This window comes from Ptiloglossa arizonensis, chromosome 8, assembly GCF_051014685.1.
Source record: "Ptiloglossa arizonensis isolate GNS036 chromosome 8, iyPtiAriz1_principal, whole genome shotgun sequence".
NCBI lineage: Eukaryota > Metazoa > Arthropoda > Insecta > Hymenoptera > Colletidae > Ptiloglossa > Ptiloglossa arizonensis.
In genome coordinates, this window is record NC_135055.1 from 17,490,333 (window position 1) to 17,509,239 (window position 18,907).

Below are 18,907 nucleotides of genomic sequence, written 5' to 3' on the forward strand. Positions count from 1 at the left end.
TTTACAATGTAATGATGAATAATAGAGTGAAGAATAAATGTGCAGTCGGCAAGTACATTAACACGAAATGTACCTGGTGTATTGTTCTTAATTTTAAAATGTAATAATAGTATGAATGATAAATTTAATATAAATGACAAATTTAATGTTACGGACAACCGTTATTATACGAAATGTATCCAGTTCGGCGTTGTTACTTTTAAAACGTAATTTGATCGACAACTCACCGCTCGAAAAAATTGTCGCATGTGCGCAGGATCCGTGTCGACGATCAACTTGTAAATCTCCTTGTGTTTGACTTCTCGAAGGACTTGTCTGTAGGATCCAGGACCCGCCTGGCGAATGTACATCTCCGTCCTCGCGGAAGGCGGCGATTTCACGAGGTCCTGTAGCTTGAATAATCCTGTAAACAGAGAAACAGTCGATATATATATATATATTGTGTTTGCTTCTCGACTTTCCATTTAGAAAATTTTTCATTCAATCGATTCTCGTGCTACCACGTTGCCAAGTAATCTTCGTCGAGTACGAAACTTGGACTATTTTCATCGCGATCTCAGATTAGATAACACGTAGAACAATCGCGTGGACTAGGTAGAACTTACAGTATCGAAGTGCTTTATTTATTTCGATAGTCCAAGGAAATATTCCACGTTCAATTTAACCTGGCAGCCGACGAAAATGTTCCGAAACTCTAGTCAAACGAGAACTGTGCAATCTCGCGAGTGCATTCCAAAAATACTGTAATTCGTTGAAGAGTCGATCGAGAAAACTACTGATAATGTAAAAAGGAGCAGCGAGACTGGCCGTTTCCGTTTAAAACGAGAAATCGAAAGATAACAGACCTCTAGGGCTCGCAAATTTACCAGGTTTTTCAATTATCGGTAATCCGTTACATTTTTCAATCGATACCAGTCTACTGGAAATTCACCTGTCTATTTTTTCTCGATTTTGGAAAATTACCGACAATTAAAATTACATTCGTATAACTATCGAGTATGATGAAAATACATAAATAAATCAAATTTACCAGTTGTACTATTCGTGAACCCGAGAAGAACCAAACTGTTTGAAATAATAGTTTCCTAATTGTCTCTCAGATTCTATAATAAAATTCTTAGTCGACTCGAACATATTTCACTCTTAACGTTTCTCACCGAATTACCTGTAACAGGTGGCGAAATACCGTTGAAAATTTTAAAGGGATTTTTCACCATTAACCGCTACTGTAATCTCTAATTAGAGGTAACAATTTTCCGAAATTTTTCACCAATTTTCTTTATTGCGATTTCTGGGTACCATCTCCTAGACACGGTTTCCAATTATTGCGCCGCCTTTCTACAATCGTACACGGACATATATATCAAGTCTGCCTTTGTACCGTTATACACGTATATTCGGTACAGCGCAGGGGAAGTTCGCTACGAGAATAGGGGGTTAGAGGCACCAACACACCGAGGGAAAGTCTGATTCACAGAGCAACCCTCTAACGTACGGGATGGTTCTTGAGGCTGGAGATTTATTGCGGTCTCGCACGAAACAAAAACCACATAAGGTTCAAAAAGGATCCACGGAAGATGCACCCTCGTCCTGTCCACTTTTTATCTTTTAGGAAGAACGAAGTTACAATGACAATCTTGCTGACTTAATCAAGGAGTACAAATATGCTCCATAATTAGCAAAAACTTTACTTATATTTTTCCGACTTCCATCTGTACGGAATAATCTTTGTGAAATTTTTATACGCGACGTTACGTTAGACGGTACGTTACAGTTACTTATGAATCTTCGAAGAAGTTTGCCATGAAATGGATAGAAAAATTGTTTTTTTTTTTTTTTCATTTATATCGATGTTTATCAATGCAATCGATTCTTCAGTTGGCTCGAGACAGTGGGACGTTTGGTAACTCTAGTCACGTACAGATCACTAATTCTTTCACCATTCAGATATAAATATATCGTATTTCGAGATATCATTTATCACTATCGACGTATCGGAATACCATATTTCGAGATATGGTCTTTTACTGTTGAGATATCAGAATACTATATTTCGAGATATCTTCTATCGCTATTGACGTATCGGAATACAATACATCGAGATATCTTCTTTCACAATTGAGACACAAGGATACTGTATTTCGTGATATCTTCTTTCGCCATTACCGTAAAAAGAAAACGATAACGAAATTTGAACAATTCGAAAAAAAAAGAAAAACGAAAAAAAAAAGAAAACTTAACCGTATCGAAAGACAAAGTGAAAATATCGCTTTACCTCGCGATCGTCGGATTACACCTAAAAGTTTTTACGCGAGTTGAATCGTTCCCCTAGAAATTTCATTGTTTACCGCAAATGCCATAAACTCGTTTCCCGAATACTGAAAAAGCGTGAGCGCGGGCGCACAAGCGAGCGCTCTTCCACGAAAATGCTCGTTCACACAGGCGCTCGAATGGAATTTTTCGAGCGTTTAACGTCCGTGAAAATCCTCGGGAAACGGTGAAAAGAATTGTTTGCCCCTTCCCGGCGATTTAATACCCCCGTATCGTTGGGTTGTTGGGGGAAAATACGCGCGCTCGAAATTCAAATAAATCCGGGAACGAGTGGCGTTCACGTGGGCTTAACGATGCAGCGAAGTTAAACTCGCGCCAAGGATCGAAGTCGACCGATTTAAAGACCGAGAATGGCCCCGAGCGTGTAATTAATCCGTCGACGAATAATTAGCGGGCATTTGGAACGTGGACCGTGCCGTGCCGTGCCGTGCCGTGCCCTCGTCCCGATTTACATACGCGCGATGATTCTATACGCTCCGCGTAACAAACGACCAAACGCCGCGACGCTCCCGTGAAACATTAACGCGGACCAGTTACGTGTCCTTGCGAAGTTTCTTGTTCGTCCGTGTTGCATTTGGCAACAGAAACGATCGAAAGAAACGTCGCGAAACCAGGTCAAGTTTTATCGGCTTCCCCTACAGTCGGAAACTTCCATTTTGCGAACGGTGTTTGAAGAATTTTCTACCAAACGGACGAAGTATATTATACTTCGAGAAATGAAATTTTCACGAGGAATAGAGACATTTAGAAATATTAATTCCAAGAAATCACGGTTATGGAAGTGTACGTAGGGGATCGTGAGAGAAAAGGTTACGAGAGTTCAAGGGCTCGTGGAACAAAAATTTCCTCGATCGATATTCGTATGATCGATCGTTCCGAGGTAAAGTGAACTTTCGACATTCGGGGAAATTGGTTCGTTGAAAGTAGATTGGTCGATGGTTTCCCAACCCGAGATGGAAAATTATAATACGGTGACGTGGAAAGAATCGATACGAAGTTTGTGAGAAATGTACGCGAAAATGTCGCGCAGTTAATTTTCAACGAATGTGCAACTCGAGTTTTATTTCTACAATCGTTGCATCGATAATTCGTAATTGTACGGTGACAGTGTCAGTTATTATGTATTATTTGTGCATAATTCTGTTCCGAACCCAGCCAGGTATCGTATTTTCTCGAGTTACACGGCCCCGAGATTTCGATTTAATTTTCCATGCACTTCTCTTTGACAAACTGAATTCCAATACTTCCTCGTTTCGTTCCGGGCTCTTTTTTACGAGGGAAGAGCGGATGGTTCAAGGTTGAAGCGAGTCGACCGGGGAAAGTTGGTCCATATTGAGTCGATCCGGACCCGCGGAAGCTTTATCAAGTTTCGAGACGAGAAATCGTCCCGTATTTCCGGCATCGGAGACGGATATACATTTCTCGGCAGGGAACGATGGAAATGCATGTCGCACGGACGTGCCTCGACGAGGGAAAATTTTCGAAATGTCTCCGTTCCCCGGTGGCGGGAAATTTATGACAGTCGTAGACATCAAAGTGACGTAAAAAGAGGACATTTTTTTCCGGAAGGGTCTTCCCTACGCGAAGGAAACGCTTTCCGCTCGTATACACGGCGTCGTTGCGTCGTTTAATTAGGAAAAGTAATTTCGACGAAGGAAAAGTAATTTCGACCCTTCCTCGTAGCGATCGGGCAATTTGCAACGCATCGACTAACAAGGACAATTTCTTCGCTTTATAAAATTATTCCCAGCGATGAAATTTACGATCGAAAACTATCAACGATACAATCTCCGCGAAAGATAGCCCGTTTGTGTCCTGGTGGCAGCTTGGCGACTAAAAGTATTTTCTTTCGAGTTGCGAGGCGGTTTGTTGACAATCTCTGCAATCTCAATCAACGCTGCGGGCGAAAGCTTTCGACTATATTTTCTTTAGAAACAAGCCAACGAGGCAACATTCGATCGTACAGAGACCAGACGACCGTAAGACGCCCGCACGTTTCCAAGTTTCGCGGGGCGCAGAAACTAGCTCCAATTTGCTCTCATTATCGCGCGCGGCCAGCTAAGAATACAAAACTTTAATAGAATTGTGAACCACGCGATACCAAAACCATGCCGCGGAATTCCGATGAGTGGATAGCCACACCGGTCTGCGGGAATTCGTGTTACGTTAACCAATTCCGCGGGACCTCGCCGAGCAGAACACTTCTCCATTTCGAAGAACACGATCTTAAAAATTTATCCAATAGAGCTAGAGGTATTTGAGATTTCTTCGTTCTAGAGGGAACTTGTTTTCGATCTCCTCGTCGATCAGGGGACTCAAAATAAAGCGATGGAAAATGATAAAGCAACGCGGAGAATACACAATCGGAGAACTTGAATCGAAGCAGTACAAAAATATGCGCGATCGAGAGATTCGAACTGAAGTGTAATACAAAAAATAGACACGTATATAGAGTACATATAAATCGAGCGATTGAAACAATGTCAGTGACGTTTCGAAAAAAGTTCTAGAAATATTAGAGACTGGAAAATCGAATAAAGTACTTCTCGGTTCGTAGTATATTATAAAAAGGATTCTGAAAAAATTAAAGCGCACTTTATTCGGGTCTCAACTTCATACCTCAACCCTTGACTAAGCGCGGGGTCTAGTAGCCTCTTCACTCGAGTACATTATGTCCGCTTCATATACCTTGGCTACTTTTCAGTAAAATACTCTGCTCACGTGAAAATAACGAACAGATTGTACACGTTCGTTATTTGTAAAAAAAGGACAAATTGAGAATTTGGCAAACCCCCACGCGTCTAGTTACAATAAATTTTGATACTTAAGCAGAACACCGACATCTTCTTTTCGTTCAATTTTTGGTGCATTTATCGATTTGGTGCATCTATCGATTTGGTGCATCCTTCGTTCTTGCTTTTTCGTATGATTGCATCGGGCTCTCTGACTTCACGATTTTCCTATTACATCATCCATTTGGAGCATGATAACTATCAAAGTAGTCAACTTTCTTTTAAAATTATTACCGTTACAATTACTCAAACACAGAAATAAATTAAATTAATCTACCCTCAATGATACAAATAAAAATACATTCTATTGTCAAGATCTTTCATTTCCTTCCTTTCCCTCTTTCCTCTCTCTTTCTTCATTGTCGTCTTTCTCGCAGAACACTATTAACTCAAAGTATAACGCAGACACGTGACACGTGAAATTCCATTCAATATCTTATTAAACGTCACTGACAGCCCTAAAAGTCATCCTGCATTAACTACGAAAAGAACTCCTAAATTAAAAAAAAACCCAGAGAACTAATAAAACTCGTAAATTAACTTTCCCTCCAATATCAAAAATACAAATACGATTCAAAGAAAAATATATTCTACCCTTATAATCTCTCATTTCCTTCCTCTGTTCCCCATTCAACGTTATCGTGCGTCTGTCTCTTGTAACACTATTAACTGAAAGTATAACGCGGACACGTGACACGTGAAATTTCATTCGATATTTTACTAAACGTCACTGACGGTGCTACGAGCCGTCCCGCATTAAATACGCGAAGAACTTCGTGAATTTTCGGCAAAAAAAAAAATCAGCGACATCGGTGTCGAATCTTTCGCGACCGTACGCGGAACAGCTCAGTTATGCCCGCGTGCAGATGACAGGCCGACATTTCGCGCCGCGGCGGCATCCACTTCCGCCGGCTGATTCCGACGTTCTATTTGCATAGGGACGCATCCACCGGCCGACCCGACTCGTCGTGAAAAAAAAAAAAAAGAAAAAAAAAACAGACACGTACACACGCGCGCTCGCGCGTGTAGAGAAAAAAAAATCGTAATGACTGGCATGTATGACACGCTACACCATCCGAGTGCGGTGTTCCGTGATTACTTGGAGAGTGCTACTCATATACTTGCAAATCTGGCTGCACCAGGGATGTTTGCTTTATTGCGCGGACGGCACGGTGATTTTTCACCGTCCCGTGTTTTCGTTCCAAGTGACGCGAAAATTACAGACTTCGGTACGGCCCAATATCCGTGACAAATGAAAAGAATTACCTGGCTCGCGAATTTAGGAGTAACCACCGACCCCTCGTAACAGGAACGATAACATCGACAAGAGTGTTCTTTTCTCTTTTTATTTTCTAATTGCACGCGTTGCTTTCGAGTAACCCTTTGAGGGGAGACTCGTAGTCGTCGTTCCATACGGTGTCATTTTTCTAATACCGGAATTTCTCACCGATTGGAACTTGAATAAAATATTGAAACAAAAATGTTACTTTCCGGATCGATTGTACGTTTTGAAGGATTTCATCCAAGTGGTTTTTTGAGTAATAGGAGAGCTTGGAGGGGGAAAAGTTTTAGAAAGGGGAAAGGGAGGAAACATTTGATGTGCTTTGTATCTTTGGTAGTCTTTAATGGAACCATCAAAAGGTGAAATTCTTAGGAAGTAATTTCACCGTTTGAAGAATAATTGTCCCTTGTCAGTGGACGGTATCTTCCAAGTTTTATTAATGGAAAGAACTTTCGAATTACTGGAAGAGAGTCTGTCAACATTTTCGAAGATTCGAGTATATTTTAAGTTAGATCAAGTATTGTAAGGATAAATAAATATTTGAATCTAAATTCCCCATTGATGCAACACGAAGGAAGTTTCTAATTACAGGAAGAGAGTTTGTTAACCTCTTTGGTGATGTGCATACGTTTCAAGCAACTCTGAATATTGTACAAATAAATAAATTTTGGTAATTCAATTCTCCATTGTTGTTACGTAGCTTCTTCGCGCGATACCATCGATATAAATTCTCCAATTCTGTATATTTCGAGCGAAGTAGTTCGTCCCTCGGGAGGTTAATGGAATTGCAGGTTCAAACTTTAAAGACTGGACGTAACTCATCGTAAGAGACAAAGAAGTCTCGTTAAGATAATTTTAACGAGATTACTGTTGTCTCTCGCGAGATTTTATTTCACCAGCACCGTAGCCCTTAATAGAGGGGTAATTGATCGCTCGAGTACTTTTCTTCGAGCGATACGTAGCGGAAAATTCCACTTTCGCGATACTTGTGAATCTTTGATAGCCATCAACAGTGTTAGGGAAATTCTTTTTTCTCTCTTTACTCACCGTAGTCTTCTTCGTAGATGATTGCCACTCTGGTCCAGTTCAAGAAGGACATAAGATCCTTGAAAGCCTTATTGAGGTGGTCTTGCGAGGGATAGAGGTTTATACTAAACTCTTTGAAAGTCGGTTCGAAGTCGACTCTCGCTTCTAGGTGGGGGACGTCCAGAGCCTCGCATATGCTCTGTATGTGAGCTCCCAGTAGGGGATCAGACGGTCCGAAAATCCCTTGAACCGACCTGGACAGCTGTTTGCAAGCTGCAGAAGGAAACACGAATTAGATCAGTGAAAAATGTCGACGATACTCCAACGCTTCGAAGTAATTCGAAATTCAAGAATTTCGAGATACTTCGAATATATGGAAACTCGTAACAACATTCGAAAGTGAAGAACAGAAATAATCTACAAACGTTTATTTAGTCGCCAATAGAAATATTACATTTCTATATACTTTTACTCGGATTATTATTTTTTCATTCCTATTACTTGCTAAATCTACATTAATTACCGTGTAATTTATTCTAACAAGATCCACAATACATTCGCACGAATCTGTATGAAATTAGGACGAGCGTAAATTATCGCTTTATCGATTCAGAATTTATTTAAAAAATACAGGATAAAATTTGCGACTTTTATTCTCAAGAACTTGTTCAAGAAACTGAACCGCACGAGAGAATTTTTATTTATAAAATTATCAACCGTGTTCGCTTGTTTCTTCTTTCATTCCATCGGAGAAATTTTCTTTTACGTCGAATACTATATATAATATAGTATAATAAACGTGCTCTTATTCCGAAATATATCGCGTCGAAGTACGTTACTTGAAACTCTCGAAGAAAAACATGCCCCGGTTCTTCGAAGTTGATTCTATTAACTAATTAATTCCTAGAAGCATTACGTTATTAACGTCTCAAGCTGCGAAGGTTCTCGACGTGTCCGGTTTCGTGTAACAGACTCACCAGGGGGTCGAAAATTTCAATATGATTCGTAGTCTACGTTAATTCCAAGAAAAGGTGCAAAAACACTTTCGTACGTTCTGTTTCCCTTGAGTGTAATCACCTCGAGGCTTCGACGCAGGTGTACAGCGAACGGTTCTCGGAATTTTATTAACGTCTCGAGCTGTGAAAGGTCTCGACGAGGCCAGTTCCATGGAACTGAACCACCAGGGGGTCGAGTACCTCGATATGTTTCGTAGCTTGCGTCAATTTCAGGAAGAGGGACAAAAAAAAAGAAAAACTTTCACGCGCAATACGTACTGTAAACACCTCGAGGCTTCGAGGCAGGTGTACACCGAATTGTTCTTGGAATTTTACTCGACCGCAATATTCCTCGAAATGACTGTACACTCGCGGTGTCCTCAACCATCGCCAGATATCATACTTGAAAATATACTTCAGTCTTCGTGGAACTTCCGTACGGTGCGCGTGTACTTCTGTAAATCCGCGAATACGATTCACGCGCGTGTCTCTGGAAGCCCGCGAGTGCATTCTCCAAGACAGTGAATCGCAAGTGCAATATCTGCATCCGAGAGAACGGTTATCGGTGTATGGAAAAACTTTTGGAAATGTGTCGCTGGGAACGAGCAAATCGTTTTCAATTCTCGTGGAGAGTACGCGTTCTGTGATTGTATCGTGTGGAATTGCACCATGAAAATTGGATTATGTGCACCAGGGTCATCTCGACAGTCACGTGTGGAGGATACTGATCGTATTTCCACGAAAGACAATTCGACATCGATCGATGGAGTAGAAGCGGTGAGTACCGTGAATATATTATTAACTATGGAAGAGCTTCCTAGATGTTTAAGAATAATTGAAAACGTAGTCTAACAAATTCCACACCACCAAAATTTATATCTCCATCTACTTTCACATAGACTTTAACGAACATATTTCAAACATATTCGCTACCAATAGTAGAATTGTGATATTTTTTAGATATACATTCATCTATACAAAAGTTCTGCTACTATTTTATAAATGACAATATTTTTAAGATATACGTATATGGAGAAACCGTGATAAATTCTGTACACCGTAGAAAAATTCTGTTATTAAATATCAAAAATTCTACTGTCAATTATTTCCAATATTTTAAAGATACGTACACACACACACATATATATATATACGCAGAGACACCATAATTTCCGAAATACCGCGAAACAATTCCGTTACAAAATATCCAGATTCGCGATGGAAATCGTATTAAACGACGAATTCAAGGTCTGCGGAGGAAAGAGGACGAGCGAGATCGCGCAAAAAGAAGTACACCTAGAGCGTGGAAACGGAGATACGCGGATGACTGGCTCTGACGCGCCGATTTCATATTTCAAGATGAGACACGAGTTCCGTATCAGCGTAAGCTCCGTCAGAAATTTTCACGGAAAATTTCATCCCATGCCGCATTCCCTGTATACCGTTTCCTCGTACCCGTCTCGTAAACTTTCACCGTAGACAGTGAACGCCCGAAGATAGAAAGAGAGAAGATTGACGTACACGTCTCGACGTTTCTCTTCGTTTTCGTTTTCGTTTCTCCTTTTTCCGTCATTGCGCGATCCTCGAGTTCGAGTCCTGCGTGCAACGGCGGGAAATGGACAGGAAATTGATACGTTCGGCTTCCTGATCCATTATCCTTTCAGCCGCGATACACCTTCGACTCGCGGAACGTTTCTTTCCTCGAGGAACCATTCCTGGCACGCGTGTAAAGGGCTGGATGGGGACGAGAATGGATGAGTTCGATTTCGGCACTCGGATTTCGGGGTGTCTAAGTATTCTTTACTTTGTCTGTAGGGGTATTGAATTATTCAAGGGACTTTCTTCGCCGTCGTCGCGATGAGAGCTACGGCGATCGCCCGACTCATCGTTCTCGCGTTTACGCTGTCGGTTTCACTTCCGGCGGCACGGGGAATTCGATAAGAGCGCGCCCTTTCCCGTGTTACAAATTAAAACAAATCGATCCTGCTATTCTGATCAATCTACACGATGCAACGATCGTTTCGGGTAAGAGGAAAATTAGGCTGGCTACTGTTTCGTACGATTCTCGATAATCGAGAGTGTTAATTATCAGAGTAGAGAAATTTTTTAAGTGTTTTAAAAATTAAATGAAATCGAACCGACGACTTTTATCGATCGTCTACGCGACGTAACGATCATTTGGAGTATTCAGAGTCGAGGGAAAAGAATCTGAGTAGAGTAGTTTTGCATTGTGTTCGAAAATCGAGACTATTAATTATTGGTACAGGAAGCACGAGTGGAGAAATTTTTAGTCGAAATTGTTCTGTAGTAAAAATGAAATTTGATAGATAGTGTCACTTTTAATTGATCTACACCGAGTGATGATCATTCGGAGTATCCAGAGTTGAGGAAAAAGCGTCTAAGCAGTGTCTCGTATAGTGTTCGACAACTTTTCCAATTATTAGTAACACTCTGGAGTGGAGACGACTTCTAATTGCCATCCTAGCAACTTTCATCAACACCAGGAACATTACTATACTCGAACAAAGTAGTCCAGTAGCTCTGTTTACTTAATAAATATCTGTCCCACAGAGGGTTCTACGAATGTTTAATAATCTTCGATAAAATTTTCTCCATTCTTTCGATATTGACTATCGGATACTCGTTAATTTGAACGTTGTCAATTTTCCGAATTGAACACATTATGGATTTCTTTGGTACGTTCGCAATGTATTCAATAGAAGCGAAAGGATATTAATGTCCCTATGAAATCGGGGAAGGTGAAAATTGTGGAAAATATAATTTCCGTGAAATCGCAGGCTTTTGATATTCCCGTGGTGCACGTCAACGGAACAAGGCGGTTCACGCGACAAATTTATGCCGCGTTTGTTCAGATTTATTCACCGTTAAACGTCGAATCCTGATCGTCATTTCGACGAGCGCGCACGACGTAACAGCGAAACGATGAAAACTTCGATGGAATACAAATTTATCTCAACACCGTACACGGTAAAACGAATAGGTACGGTACGATTCGATACAGTAACCGTGGTCGCGAATGTTCCTCCGTTCTATTTTATTTTAATAACGATAAAATACCACCGATTGAATACCACCGGGAAAAAAATATTCATAATAACACTTTGTTACCACTGACTTGGTAATTTACAATGATTGCGTTCGATCCCATCGACCGATAATACACGTGCAATCTATTTATGAATTATTTACGAGAACGAACGTTTCATTGTTATTTGAATGCAAATGATCGCGATCGTGAATTGTTCCATTAGAGAAGTGCAAATATTGCTTTTATATTACATTACGCGATTGTTTACGAGTAAAATGTTACCACCGGAAATAAACAGATAAACTCGAATATTTATCCAGTGTGTACGGAACAACGGTCGAACAGCGATATAAGTAAAAATGATCGAACGAGTTGAAGGGAATCTTTCTCGGAACGATAACCTTAAACGAATATTTGTTCCGAGCAATTCCTTTCCGATCGTGCCTCGTCTCGAACGAAGAAATCTAACGATTACTCGTAATCTTGAAATATTTATCAAAGGTACCCATCGTCAACGAGGGGAGTTTACTTCTCCACAGATTCCACAGTTCGCGTTTCTTAATAATAAGTCAGTTCTCGATACTTTTATTAATATTTACGGACTCTTACCAACTCCAATTCAAGGGGCTCCGAGCACGCTCGGGCTGCTACAAGAAGCGAAAGCGGAAGATACTCGGAAACGAGGAAGGGAAACGAATCCTCGAATTTCATCGAGTAACTTCGAAAGCCGCTTCGACCCTTCCAGGCGGAACAATATAATGAATGTTTTCGTTTATTGCTGGCGAAGTTTCCTTGCGTTCGACGATGTAACTTCTTTGAGGTCTAACTAGCTGCAATCAACGTCTTCTCTGATTTGTTAGAGTCTGCCTGAACGTCCCTTTGTTCGTTTCTCCGCGGAACACCGTGAACGTTCTACAGAAAATTTCACTGTGACTCTTTTCCATTGGAATTTCAATTGGATGCGTTACGAAAACGGAGAATTGAAACGACGAGTTTCGGAGAACTTGGTAGTTGGAAATTTCGAACAGAGATAAGTAAAGATTAGCAAATGTCAAACATCTTTTAATCGGTGAATAAAGATTGAAGTTCGAATTTCTCGATTAAATATTTCACGATTAAATATTTCGCCGATTTATAGTTATTGATCGTATTATACAATTGTTACTAGGTTACTAGCTTCGATTCTGCTCCAGGAAACTTTATAGGAATTGAACATAAGTGTCTAACGGTATAAACATTTTGAAAAATTATTTTTCGATTTCTCTGCAAAATTAAGACATTTTTACTAAATAGTTTGCAATAGAGATTCATTTCGTACCTAAAAATTCTAATTGTATTCAATCCCTATCGCAACTAGAAAATTTGAGTAGCATCGCACGAGGATGCGTGTATCTTCCACAAGGATTAACAAATTCTCGCGAAAATTGGCCGAAATAGTACTCAGAGTATATACTTTTAACGCACATACGAAACGATTATAACGGACATTCCAGAGGGTCGGAAAAAATTCTCAAATATCGGTTTTCTCCAACTAGGAACTCCTCCCTCGACGAGACTCATCACCAGCCATAATGGATCGTCATGGAATACGACTTACCGAAAATATTAAGATAGACGATCCAGTGGAATGTACGGGTCGCGAAAAATGGGAGACCATTCGCGATTAGCTCTCTGCCGCGGTAATTTCGCCGCGTGGAAGCGAAGAGGAATGCGTGGCCGCTGAAACCCCTGTAATTTAGTTAAATGGAAGTCGTTGGACGAACGCGCTGATGGGGATTTTTTTCCTCTGGATGTCTGGATGGTGGAACCTAAAGCTGGACAGTGGTTTTCGTCCAACGGCGCGCTATATTTTTAATTTACTCTTTTCCGTTGGACGCCTTTGTCCCTTTCCGCTGACACGTTGAAGCTCGAACAAGTCTGACACTTTTGTCTACGTTTCCACGCAGCGAACGCTCCATAATCGGTAAAGGGATTCAGGTCGGCCGGAATTCGAGATCGTCAACGCATAACTTAGTTACGAAACCTGTTAAATGGAACGGTTAAAAAAATACTACTGGTTGCTCCGATCCGATCTAAATCTCGACATTAAAATTGCGATATATAAACATACTCCTAAACCGATTTCAACGTACGAAATTCATTCATGGAGTACAAAAGTGTCTCTACTATTGAAATCCTCCGACGAATCTAGTAAAAAACCCTTCGAATCGTCGCAGAGGTCCTATGTTACCTAACGAAAGAATCTCAAAAATCAAAGTAGAAATCTCCCGATTCGGTGATCGCTACACTTCACGATTGGCTGACTATGTAAACCCTCTGATACCCCTAACTTATAGTCTTGAACACACCAAAAGACTTAAATGGTCTAATCTGGACCTAAACAACAGTGTCGGAATTTTTCGTTCCCATTCGAGCCTGCTTCGAAAGCAGACCTACGATAAAGTATAAACAAACCAGTGTTGGAATAAATATTTCGGCGCCAGCTTGTCACAGAGTTTTCCAAGGGTCTTCGGGACTAGCAGAGAGTGTAGACGAAAAAGAGGGTAGTTTCAAAGACGCGTGCAAAGAAGATAGGGAAGCGTGCCGACGCTAAGAGGATTAATTTAATATTACACGGGAATTCTTCGTCTATATAATTAATCTCCCGATGAAACAAGTCCACTTTTTCGTCCATAAAGAAACAACCATTTTAATATCACGTTCTACCGTAACCAATTACCCCGCAATGGATTTAACGTTCGTTAACGTTTCGTAAATAATCCACGTTACATCTCGCGGCACGTTCCCTCGTCGTTGGAATTACTTATAATTTTCTTTGGGAATTGGTCGCGATTAAGTGTCAAAGTGAAAAATAATTCGGTTACGCTCGTTTCTTCTAGAAGCAACGAGCACAGTTTCAACGATTTCCGCGTCGCAATTAAACGCTACGCACGCAATTTCGCCACCGGTCGCCATTCGTTTATTCACTCGCGAAAAGTCTGGCGAGCGTGAACACTACAATTCCGGATACTCGTCTGTGCAGTTGTGCCGGGCGTTCGTTAACTTTCCATTACATCGTCGTCTTCCATTAAAATTGCAACCGCGCGCCAAAACGAGAGACGTAGCCACGAGGAATTAAGGAAGTATTCTGCTCCGGCACTTTTCAAACATTGTTTCCCATTTTCGTATATACGACTCGAAAGGGCTTAGCAACGCGCTCGTAAAAGGTTTTACGGGAATTTGCGAGAATAACGAAGCGGTGAGCGTTTTATCGCGCGAGATTCGAGTATACTTCGCGCATCGAAAATATACATTTGAGGGTTAACCCATCATGTTCGTTGAAACGTTTCTACCAATCGTAAGTACATTATTGTTCGTTTCTTATGTATAAATACCGAATTATTCGCGTACAAAGGTTGGTAGAGGCCAGAGATCGTTGGATGCATTCTTTCGATACGTGCACTGTACATTGTAGACGGTGAGAATCTTTCGAGTCGAAGGTAAATTTTTATGGTGTTGGGCAACGAATGAGAAGCTGTAAACGTTTTGTCACTGGTCGAGTACACTCTGTATGTGAAAAATACGTATCTGGTGGTCAACCGATAGTATTCGACGGAACGTGTTCAAGTACCTTCTTATTTGTTTCTCACGTGTAGCTATCGAATTATTCACTCAGAAAGGTTAGTAGATGTTGCACGTCGTCGGATGCATTCTTTCGATATACATACTGTACATTATAGATGGTAAGGGTAAAATTCTTCAAGCTCTGCTAAAAGTAACTTCGTGTGGCGAGGATGTCTTGGACAGTGTGTAATTATTGAAAACAATGATGGAGAAAAATTAGAAAATTACAATTCTCTTCGTAAAAATTTTAACCATTCGCGAGCAACACTCACCAAGATGTATCGAAGAGTGTAACAATGAAAAATTTTGCTCTAAACGCTGAGAGAAAAATAACGAAGGGTGTCTTTGCGTCTTGAATCCGAGGAAAACATTCCGCCTTGAAACCGAGGACGATCGTAACGCGAGTAATGGTCGGTACGATGATCGTTCGATGAGCAATCTTCCTTGCAAAGACGATATGGTTTCCCCGGGTGAATTTTTGCACACCACGGTCGTTAACTCCGCACTGTTACGCAATTCTTGAGTCTCCGTTCCGTGTACAAATGGCGCTCGGAATGCCGTTAGGTGACCCGCTGCGGAAATTAGCGAAGAAGCCATTTCTGGATGTCATCGTACGCAGCGAGGAGCCACGGTCTCGTAAAGACCATCGTGCACGAGAGAAATCGATACGGGGAGACGAATTTTCGATGGAATTTACCGGTACGTCCGTCACTACGGTCAATATCAATTAACAAAACCCCTATTATTCGACTTTGGCGCCCGATAGCTGAGTTACGTAACGACAATTACAGCTGATTATCGATTGTTACCGCCGTCTGTGTTTGCGTTAACCCCTATTTACTCGAGCGTGTTTTCTGTGCCGTGAGCTGTGCGACACGCTCGCTCGAGAATTGGAACGAGTCGTAAGTAATTTCCGATCCGAAGTTATAGCGAGTGCGTATGCCGCTGGTAATAAACGCAGTACGAAGCGACCGTGCACACGGTTGCATATCGTGGGAAATTCGTGCATTAATCCGTGAGAGAATTAATTCCTCGCGAACGAATTTATTCCTGAACGAAGTACGGAATACGGGGATGGTCGGATCGAAGATAAATCGTGAGTTCTCTTACAATAGATAGAGTAACAAATATTGTGAATTTTCTTTACAGTAAGTTTACAGACGAAGGTTCTTTTACAATATTTTAATCCTGTACTTTTACCGGGTGATACGATACGCGTTACAAAGAGGTAGGTGTTAAACAACAGATAAAAATGGGCCAGATGGTCCGAAAAGTTACGCAATCGATAGAAGAAACTTCAGCACTGGTAATTGCACCGTTAAACGTTTCCCGTTTTCCCACAATCAGAGATTCGTTCTCTCGTAGGTAGCTAATATCCCCGATGATACCGTGCATTCGCGAGTTTACATCGCGCAACGTCCCGCGTTTAATTCCCGATGTTGCGTGCAGTCTACTCGCGTCGTGTCTCCTTTCTCCTCGCATGTTCAACCGGTAGGTCGGATGTTTGCGATCGACGTAGATGTTGGGGCGAGGTTGAGGGAAGTGCTGATTGCAGACTTCTAGATTCCCGAGGCGGAAAATTTCTGTGGCGTAGCGAGTTAATTTGCAAGAGGTGGCTGAGGTAGGGAGATGCTCGAAAAGCCAACAACTCGATGGTTGTCTTCAGTGTACCGCCGGTAAAGACGCACGTACGCCAAAGACGGATGCTGACGTCGAGTTTAGCTGCGTTTCGAACTTACGTGCACCGTTGGGAAGGGGGAAGGGGGAAATCTCCAAGCAGAGTCACCAGGATGAGTGGCTGCACCCCTCTGGCGTCCCATTTGGGATCATCGTTTCCACGTCGAGTTGGATTCCTTCTCACCGGATCCGTGACGAAGGTATTAGCTCTCGCGAGAAGGGTCGAACGCGTCTGCACGCGACATTAAGCCCGCGAATCGCTCGAAAGGGAAAAAAACTCCGTGGTGAGGGACTCCGTAGAGGGAAATCTTCTCAGACGATCCACCTTCGGACCTGAACGCGAGGAGGACGTTATCGGAATATTTATAACGCGAGACGGGGCCCGTTTCTCGTAAAATGGTAATTCTGAGCGTTGTTAGCGAGACACGCGCAACAGAATAACTGCGGTCCACTGGGCCGCCTGAACGAGTATTTAGAGTGCACCCATTTCGGTGGTAAGTGTTGTCTAGTTTCCGCGGGATTAACTTAAGCGAGACGGGTTTGTTCCGGTATGCCGCGCGATAACATTACGAAAACGCAGTGTGGATACGTAGCTCGGTGTCTTTCCTGTTTTAAAGTTGCCTTCGTTAGAACTTACCCGCGTTCACGACCGTATCCGCCGCACTCTTATCTCCTATTCTCCGTGGAACTGCACTTTAAAACTATTCCGTTCCTTTAACAATTTGTGGACTCTTCTCCGAGCGGTGTGTACGAAACGCAATTTAAGTAGGGATACTTGTGTACGGGCGATGGAAAATATTCGTTTCGAAAAATTTCCATAGAACTGTTCGCTATTTGAACAAATTTTAAGCTAGTTTTTTTTTCATAGAAACGCAACCAAAGGGGGAGATATTTGTCCACGTACGATAGGAAACATTAGCGTTTCGATTTGAAAAATTTACGTAGAATTTTGTCCGTTGTTTGAAAAAAATGTAAATAGGTGTCTTTTGTAACACGAAACGTAATAAAAGAGAGAAAGATACTCGTCCACGGACGATGGAAAACATTACACATTCGTTTAGAAGATTCGAAAATGAATTCGAAACAGTTTTTAAACTTTTTACGCGACGCATATTTTCAAGAAGCTCAGCTTTTGAAAAGAATATCATCCTCTTTTTTTTTTTGTGTTCAACGACCTCGTTCAGAAATTCGAGTACCGAAATATAGATCGCGTGGATGGAAATGTGTGTACGTGCCTAAATGTATATTAAAGAGGAAAAATAATTGAGAAATCTCTCTCCACGGACCACTGGTTCCGAGCGCTGCAACCGTTCGAAATGCATCGCGAGTGCACCATGCAATGCTGAACACGTGAACAGTTGGGTTTGTCGAACGGACTATTCGTGTCGTTGCACCAGAAATACGGTACCATTGGCCGAGAAATATGCAGCTATGAAAACCACGCGACAGAGAGGGGTGGTGGGGGGGAATGAAGTGTCTTTGAGACTCAATAATTTCGGTCGCGTTCACGACGAAATAGATATTCGCGGAAGATAGAACTTTGTTGCAAATTTATTGACGGCCGGTCGGATTTACGGCTTGGAATTTACGTGCAACGGCCGTCTACGATCGAGCAGCAAGAAACATCGTTTACGGTTTCCCAATGGTCGACTCGACTCGTGGTATTGCATAAATTTCAGCTTATGACCTGCGGTTCCATGTCCGCCTTCGAGTGCATGTATCGAGTTCGTTGCCATTTTCCAGTCGGAATTGAACCTTCGACGAGTAAACCCGGTGCGAGACGCGTTACAAGAATACAAAACACAACAAATCAAACGACAAATTTTTTTTAGCAAACGAATTGAACTGCAAGACACTCGAAGATGGAGATGAGATTCCTGAATGCAAGTTTGAGTGCATCGTGCAGAATTTTCGAGCGTTCGTTACTCGACGTAATTATAAAAGAAAGAAAAGAAAAAGAAATTTTTTAAAAATGTACAATTGCTCTCCTCTAGTAACTATAATTCACCGGAGATTAATATTTGAACTTATGGAAAGTTAATATTGAATTTATAAAGAAATAGAATTCTTCTTTAAATGATCGGTTGATGATACTTGTTACTCGCGATAAAAGTAGAAGTATAAGTAGATAGAAGCGGGATTTCAATGTCGA

At 41.5% G+C, this 18,907-nt stretch overlaps 1 protein-coding gene across 4 annotated transcripts in view; it reads right to left on the reverse strand.

The window, feature by feature from the left end:
* Positions 1-18,907, reverse strand: part of LOC143149884 (glutamate receptor ionotropic, kainate 2) — a 247,214-nt gene that overhangs the window by 87,105 nt on the left and 141,202 nt on the right. For all 4 annotated transcript variants that reach the window (XM_076317675.1, XM_076317674.1, XM_076317673.1 and 1 more), the window contains exons 4-5: positions 7,453-7,704; positions 228-403 (exon numbers count right to left, since the gene is read on the reverse strand). In XM_076317675.1, coding sequence (XP_076173790.1) covers positions 228-403; positions 7,453-7,704 — 428 coding nt within the window. The remainder of the gene's footprint in view (positions 1-227; positions 404-7,452; positions 7,705-18,907) is intronic.